Genomic DNA, 16,213 nt, shown 5'->3' with positions numbered 1-16,213 from the left:
GTGATGTTTCATGGCTGCTCAAAAGAGGGCGCAGAGTTGATTAAGAGGGATGGCTTCAAACCATCAAGTGCAGATAGAATGCTTGGAGCTGGTGTTTATGTTAAATACCTTCTTGATGTTCCCGACTCTGAGAAAAGAGTACTAAAAGTCAGAGTGGATGTAGGGAAGGTTAAGATCATAGACAAGCAGGGTCACCCCATGCAGAAGACATGGCACACTGTGCATGGCTTTGACACTGCCTGGGTTCCTCCTAATGTTGGCATGGTACTGTGTAACCAGGAGGACGACTGTGTCTATGACCCAAAGAGAATCAAAGTCATCGAGGTCATGAAGGTTACTGAAGATAACTTGTAGGTATGAAAAAGACTGCACTCTTTTCAAGAAACCTAAAGGGAAAATCCACCCCAAACCATGAATTCCTATGATTGACAGTGTTAAACTGTTAAATAACACTAATATGTGAAAACAGTATTTTTTGTGAACAAATGTTTCAACTGACATTAACTTTGATATGAATCATTGTGCTCAGTATATGTTACACCTTCTTGATGGTACCAGTAGGCCCATGTTAAACGTTTTGATTTTATACACAAATAATATAAATGAAATTTTCATTTGATATTTAAGTGATCAATATTATGCTAGGGATTACACTGACAATGATATTGTATTCCTGATAGAATACAAGGGATTCTGCAGAGTTCTATCAGCTCTGCTGTGTTGATATCAATGGCAAAGTGAGAGGAGCTAGCACCCCCTTCTGCTTTAAAACACCAGGGGAACAAAGCACAGACTACAACCTGGAAAGCGACCTCTTGGTCATCACAACGCAGGAACAATAAAATCCACAATATCTAAAAAAACAAAGATTGTGTTTTGAAGACCATGCTTGAAATACCTTTAAAATGCAGCACTCTCTGTTTGGATTGCTTAGTAGCTGGTCAAGGTGATGATGTTCCTCACAAGAACATATTAGCTCAAATTATCCATAGGAGAGGTTATCTACATGACATGATGTGCATTTCTGAATCTAGGAGCAGGTAGAGTAAAGTGAGAGGGAGAAACAAGAGCTGGTCATGGAGTTGGAGCAACTGAAAGAGCAAAATGAGACTCTGAGAAGTGTCCTGAAGAAGCAACAGCGAGAGATTGATCGTCTCAAGGTTCGTTTTCAAGTTGTTTGTTCCAACAGCAGCTCCTTTCTCAACCTTGTCTCAGATACTTTCGTATTGTTCTGTATGTAAATCTGAAACATTTCAGTTAGTATGATATGTTACATTTTGCATGGTATGTATTCATTTGATATGTTATGAATTACAATTCGTATTATATGTTACGCATTAGCAAAAATGACAATATGTTACGAATTTGCGAAACGTACAATATGTTACAAATTTGCTAAAATTATAGCTAGGTGGCTAACATTAGCTAGCTGGCTAATGTTAGCTAGGCTAGGGGTTAGGGTTAAGGTTAGGGTTAAGTTTAGGAGTTAGGTTAAAGGGTTAAGGTTAGGGGAAGGGTTAGCTAAAAGGTTTAAGGTTAGGGGAAGGGTTAGCTGCAAAGTCACTAAAAAGTAGTAAGTTGTTGAAACGTTGCTAATTAGCTAAAATGTTAAAGTTGTCTGTGATGAAATTCGAACTCACAACCTTTGGGTTGCTAGACGTTGCTAGACGTTTGCGTTATATGCCCAACCTGACCAATGACCCTACTTTACTTTTTTGCCTTAAGTATCCATCTGTCTTGTCGTAATATATCATACTAATTTCAGTGTCTATGTTACATCTAGTCTATCAGACCAGGCTGCCTTTCTAGACCCTAGTCATGTGTCAGAATGGAAATAAGAATGTACAGTCGTGGTCAAAAGTTTTGAGAATGACACAAATATTAATTTTCACAAAGTCTGCTGCCTCAGTTTTTATGATGGCAATTTGCATATACTCCAGAATGTTATGAAGAGTGATCAGATGAATTGCAATTAAGTGCAAAGTCCCTCTTTGCCATGAAAATGAACTTCATCCCAAAAAAACATTTCCACTGCATTTCAGCCCTGCCACAAAAGGACCAGCTGACATCAGTGATTCTCTCATTAACACAGGTGAGAGTGTTGACGAGGGCAAGGCTGGAGATCACTCTGTCATGCTGATTGAGTTAGAATAACAGACTGGAAGCTTTAAAAGGAGGGTGGTGCTTGAAATCATTGTTCTTCCTCTGTTAACCATGGTTACCTGCAAGGAAACACGTGCCGTCATCATTGCTTTGCACAAAAAGGGCTTCACAGGCAAGGATATTGCTGCTAGTAAGATTGCACCTAAATCAACCATTTATCGGATCATCAAGAACTTCAAGGAGAGAGGTTCAATTGTTGTTAAGAAAGCTTCAGGGCGCCCAAGAAAGTCCAGCAAGTGCCAGGACCGTCTCCTAAAGTTGATTCAGCTGCGGGATCAGGGCACCACCAGTGCAGAGCTTGCTCAGGAATGGCAGCAGGCAGGTGTGAGTGCATCTACACGCACAGTGAGGCGAAGACTTTGGAGGATGGCCTGGTGTCAAGAAGGGCAGCGAGGAAGCCACTTCTCTCCAGGAAAAACATCAGGGACAGACAGTTATTCTGCAAAAGGTACAGGGATTGGACTGCTGAGGACTGGGGTAAAGTCATTTTATCTGATGAATCCCCTTTCCGATTGTTTGGGGCATCTGGAAAAAAGCTTGTCCAGAGAAGACAAGGTGAGCGCTACCATCAGTCCTGTGTCATGCCAACAGTAAAGCATCCTGAGACCATTCATGTGTGGGGTTGCTTCTCAGCCAAGGGAGTGGGCTAACTCACAATTTCGCCTAAGAACACAGACATGAATAAAGAATGGTACCAACACATCCTCCGAGAGCAACTTCTCCCAACCATTCAATAACATTTTGGTGACGAACAATGCCTTTTCCAGCATGATGGAGCACCTTGCCATAAGGCAAAAGTGATAACTAAGTGGATCGGGGAACAAAACATCGACATTTTGGGTCCATAGCCAGGAAACTCCCCAGATTGTGGTCAATCCTCAAGAGGCGGGTGGACGAACAAAAACCCACAAATTCTGACGAACTCCAAGCATTGATTATGCAAGAATGGGCTGCCATCAGTCAGGATATGGCCCAGAAGTTAATTGACAGCATGCCAGGGCGGATTACAGAGGTCTTGAAAAAGAAGGGTCAACACTGCAAATATTGACTCTTTGCATAAACTTGTAATTGTCAATAAAAGCCTTTGACACTTATGGAATGCTTGAAATTATACCTCAGTATACCATAGCAACATCTGACAAAAATATCTAAAAACACTGAAGCAGCAAATTTTGTGAAGACCAATACTTGTGTCGTTCTCAAAACTTTTGACCACGACTGTATGTTTTATATACACTACCAGTCTGGACACATCTACTCATTCAAGGGTTTTTCTTTATTTTAACTATTTTTTACATTGTAGAATAATAGTGAAGACATAAAAAATATGAAATAACACTTATGGAATCATTTAGTAACCAAAAAAAGTGTTAAACAAATCAAAATATATTTTATATTTCAGATTCTTCAAATAGCCACCCTTTGCCTTGATGACGGCTTTGCACACTCTTGGTATTCTCTCAACCAGCTTCATGAGGTAGTCACCTGGAATGCATTTCAATTAACAGGTGTGCCTTCTTAAAAGTTTATTTCCTTCTTAATGCGTTTGAGCCAATCAGTTGTGTTGTGACAAGGTGGGGGGTGTGGGGGGGTATACAGAAGATAGCCCTATTTGGTAAAATACCATGTCCATATTATGGCAAGAACAGCTCAAATAAGCAAAGAGAAACTACAGTCCATCATTAATAATATGCCATTTAGCAGACTCTTTTATCCAAAGCGACTTACAGTCATGTGTGCATACATTTTTACATATGGGTGGTCCCGGGGATCGAACCCACTACCCTGGCATTACAAGCGCCATGCTCTACCAATTGAGCTACAGAGGACCACATTACTTTAAGACATGAAGGTCAGTCAATACAGAAAATGTAAAGAACTTTGAAAGTTTCTTCAAGTGCAGTCGCAAAAACCATCAAGCGCTATGATGAAACTGTCTCTCATGAGGACCACCACAGGAATGTAAGAGTTACAGAGTTACCTCTGCTGCAGAGGATATACGTTCATTAGAGTTACCAGCCTCAGAAATTGCAGCCAAAATAAATGCTTCACAGAGTTCAAGTCACAGACACTTCTCAACATCAACTGTTCAGAGGGGACAGTGTGAATCAGGCCTTCATGGTCGAATTGCTGCAAATAAACCACTACTAAAGGACACCAATAATAAGAAGAGACCTACTTGGGCCAAGAAACATGAGAAATTGACATTAGACCGTTGGAAATTTGTCCTTTGGTCTAGAGTCCAAATTTGAGATTTTTGTTTCCAACTGCCGTGTCTTTGTGAGACGCGGTGTGGGTGAACGGATAATCTCCGCATGTGTATTTCCCACCGTAAAGAATGGAGGATGAGGTGTTATGGTGTGGGGGTGCTTTGCTGGTGACACTGTCTGTGATTTATTTAGAATTCAAGGCACACTTAACCAGCATGGCTACCACAGCATTCTGCAGCGATACGCCATCCCATCTGGTTTGGGCTTAGTGGGACTATCATTTGTTTTTCAACAGGACAATGACCCAACACACCTCCAGGCTGTGTAAGGGCTATTTTACCAAGAAGGAGAGTGATGGAGTGCTGCATCAGATGACCTGGCCTCCACAATCCCCCTACCTCAACCCAATTGAGATGGTTTGGGATGAGTCGGACGGCAGAGTGAAAGAAAAGCAGCCAACAAGTGCTAAGCATATGTGGGAACTCCTTCAAGACTGTTGGAAAAGCATTCCAGGTGAAGCTGGTTGAGAGAATGCCAAGAGTGTGCAAAGCTGTCATCAAGGCAAAGGGTGGCTATTTGAAGAATCTAAAATATAAAGTATATTTTGATTTGTTTAACACTTTTCTGGTTACTACATGATTCCATATGTGTTATTTCATATTTTTGATGTCTTCACTATTATTCTACAATGTAGAAAATAGTAAAAATAAAGAAAAACCCTTGAATGAGTAGGTGTATCCAAACACATTAGTACAGGTTATGGACTTGATTTGAGCCTTTCTGAATCTAGGAACAGGTGAAGCAAAGTGAAAGGGAGAAACAAGAGGTGCTCATGGAGTTGGAGCAACTGAAAGACCAACATGAGACTTTGAAAAGTGCCCAGAAGGAACATCAGCAAGGGGTTGACCACCTCGAGGCTTGCTTGCAAGTCGTTTCTTCCAACAGTCCCTAATCAGTGTGAGAGAGGGATGAATTGTATTGTTCCTGTAGGAATCCAAAGAGAAACTGATACAGCTAGAGAGCAAACTGGAGCAACAGAGTTCTAGAGAGCAAGAACTTAGCCAGGATTCTAAATCAGTTGATGAATCACAGAGGACAGGCGGTAGCGGTCACAAACCAATTTCCCATTTGGGACTCCCAAAAAAAAAACAGTACTACTACAACTAATTATCAGTAGTAGTAAAAAAAAGTATATAATCTGACAGCTGTAGGCTATACACAATACAGCTGAATACCATCAATGCTTTCAACTTTCTCTCTCTCCTTGTCTTGTTTTTAACTGTTTCTTTCCATGAATGGCTGCAGACTCTGACATCTATTCATGAAAAATATTTGGTGAATATAGTGTCAAAACATGTGCCAGCTGTATGTACTGTATATCATCAATACTTCTACTCTTTATTCCACTTTCTCTGCTTCCTTGTCATGTGTCTAACTTGCTATTTCTTGTGACAAATCACTGCAATCTCTGAGCACCATTTCTGAGAAATATGAAATATGTTGATCCAATTCATTCAGCGTCAGAGTACATTCTTTGATGTGAGAAAAATTCATGAAATCTGCAGGAGGCTCGGACACAGTTGCACCAGGAGCGGCAGGCTTCCAACAATACCCGCAGACGTGCAGAGAAAGCCGAAAGGGAACTGGAGGAGGTCAATGAGCGCATGGAGAGCACTTCCATGACGTCTGCTCAGACGAAGCAGAAGAGCAGCAAACTAGAGGTGCATTTATTTTATAAAATAAATAAATGTTGTTGTATTTTACCCCCTTTTTCTCCCCAATTTCAATCTTGTCTCATCGCTGCAACTCACCAACAGGCTTGGGAGAGGCGAAGGTGGAGTCATGCGTCCTCCGAAACATGACCCACCTAACCGCGCTCCTTAACACCCGCCAGCTTATCCCGGAAGCTAGCCTCACCAATGTGCCGGGGTCAGCCTGCAGGCACCTGACCCGCCACAAGGAGTCGCTAGAGCGTGATGAGCCAAGTAAAGCCCCCCTGGCCAAACTCTCCCCTAACCCGGATGACGCTGGGCCAATTGTGCGCCATCCTATGGGACTCCTGGCCACGGCCGGTTGTGGCACAGCCTGGGAATGAACCCGGGTCTGTAGTAACGCCTCTAGCACTGCGATGCAGCGCCTTTGACCGCTGCGCCTAAACTAGAGGTGCTTTAAGGATATCTTCGACTCTATTGAATTTTCCGATCCACCGACAGGGATATGATTTTTGCTTACTAATATGTTGTTTGTTCTGTGAAGTTAGTCCACCTGTAAATGAATAGACAACACACTAACCTTATTCTCTTGGCTGATCACAAGTTGCCTGTTCTCTCCTCTCAGATGCAACTTTTAGAGTTACGCAGAATCATTGAGGAGAAAGAAAACATCGCAGAGATGGCTAAAGTAGAAAATGAGGAGTTGTCCAGAGAAAACCAGGTGATTGCTGTGAATATTGCTACTATTTACTAGTCATTAAATGATACTTTTTTTACAATAAAGTTAGGGAAGTTTTCTTACCTTGGGGGGTTTCCACTGTATTCCGTCAGGATCTAAAAAGAGATATTGAGAGACTTCGCAAGGAGTTTGCTGCCCTCCAGGCTGCTCCAGTGTCCATGGAGCATCCCAGCCCTTATGGCTCTCCAACTGACCCCACCCCCACTGAGGAGCAGCAGCAAGATGTACTATCTGACTGTCTCCCCTCTGGGGACCACTATGAGACCCCAGGTAATCCCAATTCTCCAGCTGTTGGAAAGCCTCACCTAAATATTCCTGAATGAGAAATGAACGGCACTTGTGCCTCATGGACACGCCTTCTTATAACAAAACATGTTCAATTATGACTGACATATGATTCTGTTTGCAGACACTGCTCCAAACTCCGAGGAGGAAGAGGTATGTAGAGTCATTCCTATGGTATAAATCAGAGGTCCCCAATTACATAAAGCCTTGGGCCGATTTTTCTTTGAGCGGATTGTCGGGAAGCCGGAACATAGTTATAAATAATTTGTACACTGCAAATTGACCTCAAGAATCCCAAACAGATATAGTATTTGACAAAAACAGAATAATTTCAAACCTTGATTACATTGGGATACGATCACACATCTATTTATTTAAGCGTGGGAATACTTGGGAACAGATTTCCTAAATTAAAATCACTTTCAGCTGATTTCCTTCTTTTACAGTCTTAGATGTTTTTTAGGGGATCTGAAAAATCACAGCCAGCCTATTGGGGAACCCTGGTATACATGGTGTAAAGGCAGTTTATATGTTTCCAACAACATACACTAGTGACTTGGGATCGAAGGATTGGTTTCATAATGCTTTATGCACAATCATGTCTGTGCTACACTATAGTTAACTCTGTCCAGTCTATCTGATGTTACCACTTACATTGCCTTCATAAAGTTAGTTAAAAATGAAAAGCTGAAATGTTTTCAGTCAATAAGTATTCAACCCCTTTGTTATGGCAAGCCTAAATAAGTTAAGGAGTAAAATTGTGATTAACAAGTCAGATAATAAGTTGCATGGACTCACTCTGTGTGCAATAATAGTGTTTAACATGATTTTTCAATGACTACCTCATCTCTGTACCCCACACATACAATTATCTGTAAGGTCCCTCAGTCGAGCAGTGAATTTCAAACACAGGCTTGACCACAAACACCAGGGAGGTTTTTCAATGCCTTGCAAAGAAGGGCACCTACTGTATTGGTACATGGGTAAAAAAAACAAAAAACAGACATTGAATATCCCTTTGAGCATGGTGAAGTTAGGCTTTGGATGGTGTATCAATACACCCAGTCACTACAAAGATACAGGCATCCTTTCTAACTCAGTTACCGGAGAGGAAGGAAACAGCTCAGGGATTTCACCATGAGGCCAATGGTGACTCTGATATTATTACCACTTCAGACCTGTGCCTGTCCCATAGTTGTCCTTGGAGTGTCGTCACTGCCACGAGTGGTTCCCTGGCATCACCCAGGATGAGCTGGAGCTACACGAGGACAGCCATAGAGTGCGCCCCTTCTGTACCCTCATCTGTAACGGAATGGAGCTGACTATATTTGAAGACCACGTCTTCAGCCAAGAGGTGTAGAGATGCCACACCCTCACAACCCATTATACAGAGAGTTGCTGAGAGTAGACTAAAGCTGATACTCTGCTGATTATATTTATAGGCGTTTGCTGCCCTCCAGGCTGCTCCAGTGTCCATGGAGCATCCCAGCCCGTATGGCTCTCCAACTGACCCCACCCCCACTGAGGAGCAGCAGCAAGATGTACTATCTGACTGTCTCCCCTCTGGGGACCACTATGAGACCCCAGGTAATCCCAATTCTCCAGCTGTTGGAAAGCCTCACCTAAATATTCCCTCACCTAAATATTCCTGAATGCCACTTGTGCCTCATGGACACGCCTTCTTGAAAAATAACAAAACATGTTCAATTATGACTGACATATGATTCTGTTTGCAGACACTGCTCCAAACTCTGAGGAGGAAGAGGTATGTAGAGTCATTCCTATGGTATAAATCAGGGGTGTCAAACTCACATCCTGGAGGGCTGTGTGTCTCCTGGTTTTGTTATTTCCTTTCAATTAGTGTCCAATTAAGACCTAGACAACCAGGTGAGGGGAGTTCCTTACTAATTAGTGACCTTAATTGATCAATCAAGTACAAGGGAGGAGTGAAAACCTGCAGCCACTCAGCCCTCGAAGACTGGAGTTTGGCAGCCATGATATACATCACGTGTCAAACTCATTCCACGGAGGGCCGAGTGTCTGCTGGTTTTCGCTCCTCCCTTGATTGATGAATTAAGGTCACTGATTAGTAAGGAACTCCCCTTACCTGGTTGTCTAGGTCTTAACTGAAAGGAAAAACCAAAAGCCCGCAGACACTCGGCCGTCAGTGGAATGAGTTTGCCATCCCTGGTATACATGGTGTAAAGGCAGTTTATATGTTTCCAACAACATACACTAGTAATTTGGGATCGAAGGATTGGTTTCATAATGCTTTATGCACAATCATTTCTGTGCTACACTATAGTTAACTATATCCATCTATCTGATATTACCACTTAAGACCTGTGCATGTCCCATAGTTGTCCTTGGAGTGTCGTCACTGCCATGAGTGGTTCCCTGGCATCACCCAGGATGAGCTGGAGCTACACGAGGACAGCCACAGAGTGTGCCCCTTCTGCACCCTCATCTGTGATGGAATGGAGCATGCTATATTTGAAGACCACGTCTTCAGCCATTAGGTGTAGAGATGCCACATCCTCAAAACCCATTATACAGAGAGTTGCTGAGAGTAGACTAAAGCTGATACTCTACGGATTATGTTTCTAACAACCCATCTAGAACATTATAAAACAAACATTTATATCCCCCTGTTCATAAATGTCCTCTTGTCTAAGACTGTCCATTCTTAATTTCAGTCTTAGAGTAGAGATTTGCCTCCATTGCTGGTCAATAGGAATGTATTGCTTTGCTATTTAATGGTTTCTCTATTGTTATAATCTCTGCTCAACTAGCCGGTGCCCCCGCACATTGACTCTGCACCGGTACCCCCCTGTATATATAGCCTCCCTACTGTTATTTTATTTTACTTCTGCTCTTTTTTTCTCAACACTTTTTTTTTTTTTTTTATGTTTACATTTTTGTTAAAAATAAATGCACTGTTGGTTAAGGGCTGTAAGTAAGCATTTCACTGTAATGTCTGCACCTGTTGTATTCGGCGCATGTGGCCAATAAAATGTGATTTGATTTGATTTGAACTATGTTTACTTTGGCTTATTGCACTATACTGACTCTCTCCCCTTAAACCTGATGCTAATATATTTACCATGTGTTGCATAATAGAGTCAAATTATTAATGGCCAAATGATTCATGCCCAAATGATTCATGGTCAAATGATTCATGGTCAAATGATTCACGGTCAAATGATGCCCTCTGATATTGCAACAGTGGAAATGGGATTAATGTGGGAAGTTCAAGCAAAAAATGTAGTTGTCTTTACAGTTGTCTTGACATGAAAATAAAAATGGTTTTGTATCATCAACTACAATATTCAAAGAATTACTATGATATTTTAATAGGTTATTGAATATAATGAATAATACAAAATAATATATCCATGATTGACAACTGCCACAGGAAACATAACATTTGTAACCTAGTTTTCATCTCCACAAATCACTGAAGGGAAGCAATATCATGTTTATCTACCCTGCAAGTTATATTATAAACTGGGTGGGTCAAGCCCTGAATGCTGATTGGCTGATAGCCATGGTATATCAGACCGTATACCACGGGTATGACAAAACATTTATTTTTACTGCTCTAATTACGTTGGTAACCAGTTTATAATAGCAATAAGGCATCTCTGGGTTTGTGATATATGGCAAATATACCACGGCAAAGGGCTGTGTCCAGGCACTCTGCGTTGCGTCGTGCATAAGAACAGCCCTTAGCCATGGTATATTGGCCATATACCACACCTCCTCAGGCCTTATTGCTTAAATATACACCCCACTACAATTCAGGACGTTCCCAAAAAGGCACACATTGTTCATCAACAAGACCCCCCAAAAATAACAAAAACTTAATGCGTCATCTGATTGGCCTCCTCAGGTGTGACATCATGGGAAGTCAGCTCAGAAAGGAAGTCAAAATGGGCAATATCAAAATCGGAAAAATTCATGAAAACAAAAATGTGCTTTTTGGTCTTCATTTAAGGTTAGAGTTAGGCATATGCTTAGCAGTGTGGTTAAGGTTAGGGTTAAAATGAGATTTTAAAAAGAGAAATGGTAGAAATAGGAGGGGTTTAGCCATAATGATGACTTTGTAACTGTGGTAACTAGTGACGACCAGAGAGGAGGGTTCTGACTAGGTGGAATACAGCTTCGACCGGAAGTGACTTTTTCGTAGCAGGTTAGGAGAACTTACGCAGCAGGTTAAAAGGATTAGGTTAATATTAGGAAAGGGTTAGGGTGAGCTAAATTGGTCTCCTGACCTGCTACGAAAAGTAACTTCTGGTCGTAGCTGTACTCCGTCTAGTCACAACCAGAGAGAAGGGCTGCAGCAACCAATACTGTGGCTCTCCAGAAGCTTGGGAATCCAATGCATGTAACCTGATCAGTCATTAATTAGGCTAAATGACTTGACAAAAATGTTTGTTAGTTATTTTGCAACCCTAATTTAACTGTAAAGAAACGTTCAGCAGCTAGAACACAGAGCGCAGCATCCCAAATAACACCCTATTCCCTTTATAGTGCACTACTTTTGACCAGGGCCCTGGTCAAAAGTAGTGCACTATAAAGTGAATAGGATGCTATTTGGGATGTAACCCAGTGACATATGTTTGTTTGCCATTATATCATTGAATAAGAACTAAGAGAATGTAGCATTTATGTATTTAATATATAAGAACTCAAGACTACAATAGTAGTAGGTATGCATGGGGGGACGGGGATATCGTGAGTTATAATGATAGTATCTTCTGTTTATATGTGCGAACCACTGAAATGCTTGTTTGCGTTTGTTGATAATGATATTGTACATCGGTTCCACTGTCTATCCTTCCTGTTCTCTTCAACCAGTGTCATGAGCCCCGTTTATACCTGGTTCTAACATGCGTCCTTTGTCCTGATCTTGTCCACTTTCTGACCTTTTCAGACAGGTGTAGATGATTAAAAGACACATTGTGATCTGATTGTGATCAGATCTTCCTGCCAACCTCTGGAGGTAGTTAGGCACGCATTGAATATGCACAAGATCAGGACACGGGACACAGGTAACACCAGGTATAAATAGGGCCAAGATCTGCCTGATCATCATAATAATAATATCAGTAATACTATTATGGGAAATATCCATCAGAAATATCATATTGAAGAAAATAAGATTTGTCGAAGCACCCTCTAGCCAAGTGCATCTGAAAAGGCACCCTATTCCCTATGTCAGGGTAGGCAACCCCATTCCTGGAGTGCTGCAGGTACTGCAGGATTCTGCTCCAACTAGGCACCACACCTGACCAACTGAGCTAATTGATCAGTTCAGTGGTCTTCCAGGTCTGTTAAATCAAAAACATGCCTGCAGCTCTCCAGGACCAGGGTTGCACTTTTGACCAGGGCCTATAGGAGAGCAGCAGCTCTGGCTCTCATACCCCCAGAAGACAAGAAGATGGCGTGTGGGTTCTCCCGCTCTGTCGTAGCCGGCCGCGACCGGGAGACCCATGGGGCGGCGCACAATTGGCCAAGTGTCGTCTAGGGTAGGGGAGGGAATGGCCGGCAGGGATGTAGCTCAGTTGGTAGAGCATGGCATTTGCAACGCCAGGGTTGTGGGTTTGATTCCCACGGGGGGTATGAAAAAAATAAAATAATGTTTGCACTAACTGTAAGTCGCTCTGGATAAGAGCGTCTGCTAAATGACTAAAATGTAAATGTAGATCGCAGGGGTGTCCAACCCACCGTAGGGCCCTAGTCTAAAGTAGTGCACTATAAAGGGAATAGGGTGCCATTTGGAACACACAGTCTGACATTTTATATAGAAAAGGAGGAATGAGGAGAAGATAACAACCCTGGTTCATTTTTCATAACGTTTGTATTTGTATCGGGGGCGGCAGGTAGCTTAGTGGTTAAGAGCGTTGTGCCAGTAACCGAAAGGTCGCTGGTTCTAATCCCCGAGCCGACTAGGTGAAAAATCTGTTGATGTGCCCTTGAGCAAGGCACTTAACCCTAATTGCTCATGTAAGTCGCTCTGGATAAGAGCGTCTGCTAAATGACTAAAATGTCAAAATGTATTGTACTAATTACTGTGTCTAGTAGGGATTTCTGTTAAGTTGGGGTTTTGTGACAAATCGTTTTAGAGGAAGGCCCAATGTGGAACTCAGTCCAAAAACAAGCTCTAACCACATCCCCTTGGAATAAGTCCCAAAGGGCGCACTATTCCCTTTCCAGTGCACTACTTTGGACCAGTAGGGAATAAGGTGCCATTTGGGATGCACTCCTTCCCCTCCCCTAGTGGGCCAGACATCATTTTAGACACTAGTGTAGATCTAAAGGGATTGGATAAGTGTGTACAATGCTCCTAGTGTCTACGGGCTAGGTGTTAGGAGAGAAGTGTCTTGGAGCTAGGCTAGGGGTTGTTTCTGGACTGGTCCATGCAATTGGGCGCTTTGGTTTAGAAAACTAATGCAAACAGAGAAGAAAGTAGAGAGGAGAGGAGGAAGGAGAGTAGATGAGAGACGTGAAGAGAGAAAGTGATGAGAAAATATGTAGGATGAGAGATGAGTAGAGATGAGAGGGAGGAGGGAGGAGAGTAGGGGAAAGGAGAGGAGAGAGGGAGTAGATGGGAGGAGAGTAGAGGAGAGAGGGAGAAGAGGAGTGTTACGATGACATCAGCATGTCTTCCTGGAGGACCAGTGGAATTCTGGGTAATCTAACTGTGGGTCTCCTCCTCGCCACATCATTCATACTTTCTTTATCGTTCTATCTTTCTTCCTTTTTCTTTGTTTCTTTTGTAAACATTTTTTATTTTAGGGAAACGATAGTAAACGACTGTTGCAGTTCTGATAAGCATCTGATGTGGGTGTGGCTAGCTTGTTGTCAGGACTTCAAAATGAGGGGTGTCGTACAAAATAAGTAATCAGCGATTGGATCATCTCGAACAAATCTAACCAATTAGAGTATCAAAGTTGATCATGTCAACATGTAGGCCGGTTCTGGCCCAACCCACCAGTTTCTGGGACCAATCCCAACAGTCAGAATTAGTTTGCGTTCTAGAAATCGTCAGGGAGGGTGTCAAATCCAAACTCACTTTGGAGAAGAAATGTAAGTTGGCCGGAGCGATGTCAATGGGTAGCTAGGCTATCCATCCTTCTACAATGCACTGATCTGACATGACTGGTCTGGTGGAATCTGTACTGACGCTCTGAATTTACGAACGCAAAGAGCGCACTCTGAGCTCACTTTGGACTTTGGCACTCCAGAGTGAATTTAGAACACACCCTAGGTTGGAGAGGCTGGAACAGTGATCTCTCATAGAGGAAGGGTGCATTTTTCTAAATACTTAAGACAGTTACCCTACACATAGCCTGTGTGTTGTCTTAATTAGGCCAAATCTTAATGTTATTATGTAATTACATCATTTTCCAATTCATTTATTTTGTTTTTCAAATCATAATAAACAATGCTTTCTCAAATAAATCTGTTTCATGCGCAAGTTACCAGTGAAAGACTTGCTCGACGCTCACCGGGACGTTCGCTCACATTCCGGAACGAAACTGGGGTGTATTCATTAAGAACGAAACGGAAATAAACGGGCAAAACGGGGAGGGACTAACCTGAGAAACGCTTGTTTTCGTTGCAAAACGTTGTGCTACGCTATGGACGTATGAAGTCAACCCTGGCAGGTACAGTTTTGCTCTCGCTTTCCTCTGTTCTCTCATCTATTCTACTCTCCTCTCTCTCTCCTTTCTTCTCTGTTTGCATTCGTTTTCAAAACCAAAACGCCCAGTTTTAGCTGCTACTACAACAACACCACGTTCAGTAGCCAAACGTTGTCGATATGAGTAGCTTAGAGCCGACGCTATTCCATATGATAGAGTGAGACATGGTATCGCTATATGAACGTTCAAAACCGTTGCATGTGGCTGAATTCGCCCAAAATGTTTTTATACACGGAAGTATAAGTGAAAGTAAAAGTAAAATATCGCTAAACACGAGCTCACTGCAGCAAGACGAGAAAGATTTCGGAGACAAGGTAAGGCTTTTCTAACAATCGATAACGGCTTGTAAAACCAAAACATTATGTGCTGTGCCCAGCCTTTGTCCTACTACCTCTTTTTACTAATAAATACTAATCATTTGGCAATTCAGAGTTTGTGACTATTTACCCATTGAACATATACACTGTACAAAACATGAAGGACACCTGCTCTTTCCATGACAGACGGACCAGGTGAAAGCTATGATCCCTTATTGATGTCACTTGTTAAATCCACTTCAATCAGTGTAGATTGTGTTCCCGAGTGGCGCAGTGGTCTAAGGCACTGCATCGCAGTGCTAGCTGTGCCACTAGAGATCCTGGTTAGAATCCAGGCTCTGCTGTAGCCGGCCGCAACCGGGAGACCAATGGGGCGGCGCACAATTGGCCCAGCGTCATCCAGGGTAGGGGAGGGAATGGCCAGCAGGGAGGTAGCTCAGTTGGTAGAGCATGGCGTTTGCAACGCCAGGGTTGTGGGTTCGATTCCCATGGGGGGCCAGTATGAAAAAAAAAAAAAAATAATAATAATAATGTATGCACTAACTGTAAATCGCTCTGGATAAGAGCGTCTGCTAAATGACGTAAATGTAAATGAAGGGGAGGAGCTAGGTTAATGCAGGATCTTTCAGTTGAGCGTACTAGCGCTTCGCCTGTCTACGGAAGTTGATGCTGTTTCTATGCAACCTCTTGCTAGCATAACAAATTACTAGCTAGACATTTTACGATTTCGGGTGTTTTCTTAAATTCAATCTGGAGTCTCAGAGTGCGCTCTGGCGTTAGTAAATTCAGAGCGTTGTCAGAATATCCGTTTGTAAATTCAGAGCGTCCCGCTCTGGCCGAGGAGTAGGTTTGATTCGAGCGTTCTGATTTACAACAGCAGTCAATCTAACTGGCTAGCTACTTCCAGACACTAATGAGAGAACACCTCACTCTGGCCATTTTACTCGCCCTATTAGAGCTGGTTAGGCAGTTTTCATGTTACCCAGAGCGTTGGTGACTAACTGCTGCTGGCAACAATTTAATTACGCTTTTTTGCCGACGTTTACTGACAGCGGCAATATTCAACGGGTGTCGAGCC

The 16,213-nt window shown here is 42.5% G+C and overlaps 1 protein-coding gene across 1 annotated transcript; it reads left to right on the top strand.

Annotated features, from left to right (window-relative positions):
• The first annotated feature begins 11 nt into the window (after window positions 1-11).
• LOC123484254 lies at window positions 12-9,947 on the top strand. The gene is made up of 10 exons (XM_045214380.1): window positions 12-354; window positions 1,035-1,160; window positions 5,939-6,094; window positions 6,711-6,806; window positions 6,917-7,094; window positions 7,234-7,262; window positions 8,305-8,463; window positions 8,552-8,696; window positions 8,846-8,874; window positions 9,470-9,947. Exons 2-10 carry the CDS (start codon window positions 1,077-1,079, stop codon window positions 9,626-9,628), a joined length of 1,035 nt encoding a protein of 344 aa, XP_045070315.1. The 5' UTR covers window positions 12-354; window positions 1,035-1,076; the 3' UTR covers window positions 9,629-9,947.
• The last annotated feature ends 6,266 nt before the right edge of the window (window positions 9,948-16,213 follow it).

This window comes from Coregonus clupeaformis, unplaced genomic scaffold (assembly GCF_020615455.1).
Source record: "Coregonus clupeaformis isolate EN_2021a unplaced genomic scaffold, ASM2061545v1 scaf0246, whole genome shotgun sequence".
Classification (NCBI taxonomy): Eukaryota; Metazoa; Chordata; class Actinopteri; order Salmoniformes; family Salmonidae; genus Coregonus; species Coregonus clupeaformis.
The sequence above is the reverse complement of the archived record's forward strand: the minus strand, read 5'-3'. Positions and strand labels throughout refer to the sequence as shown.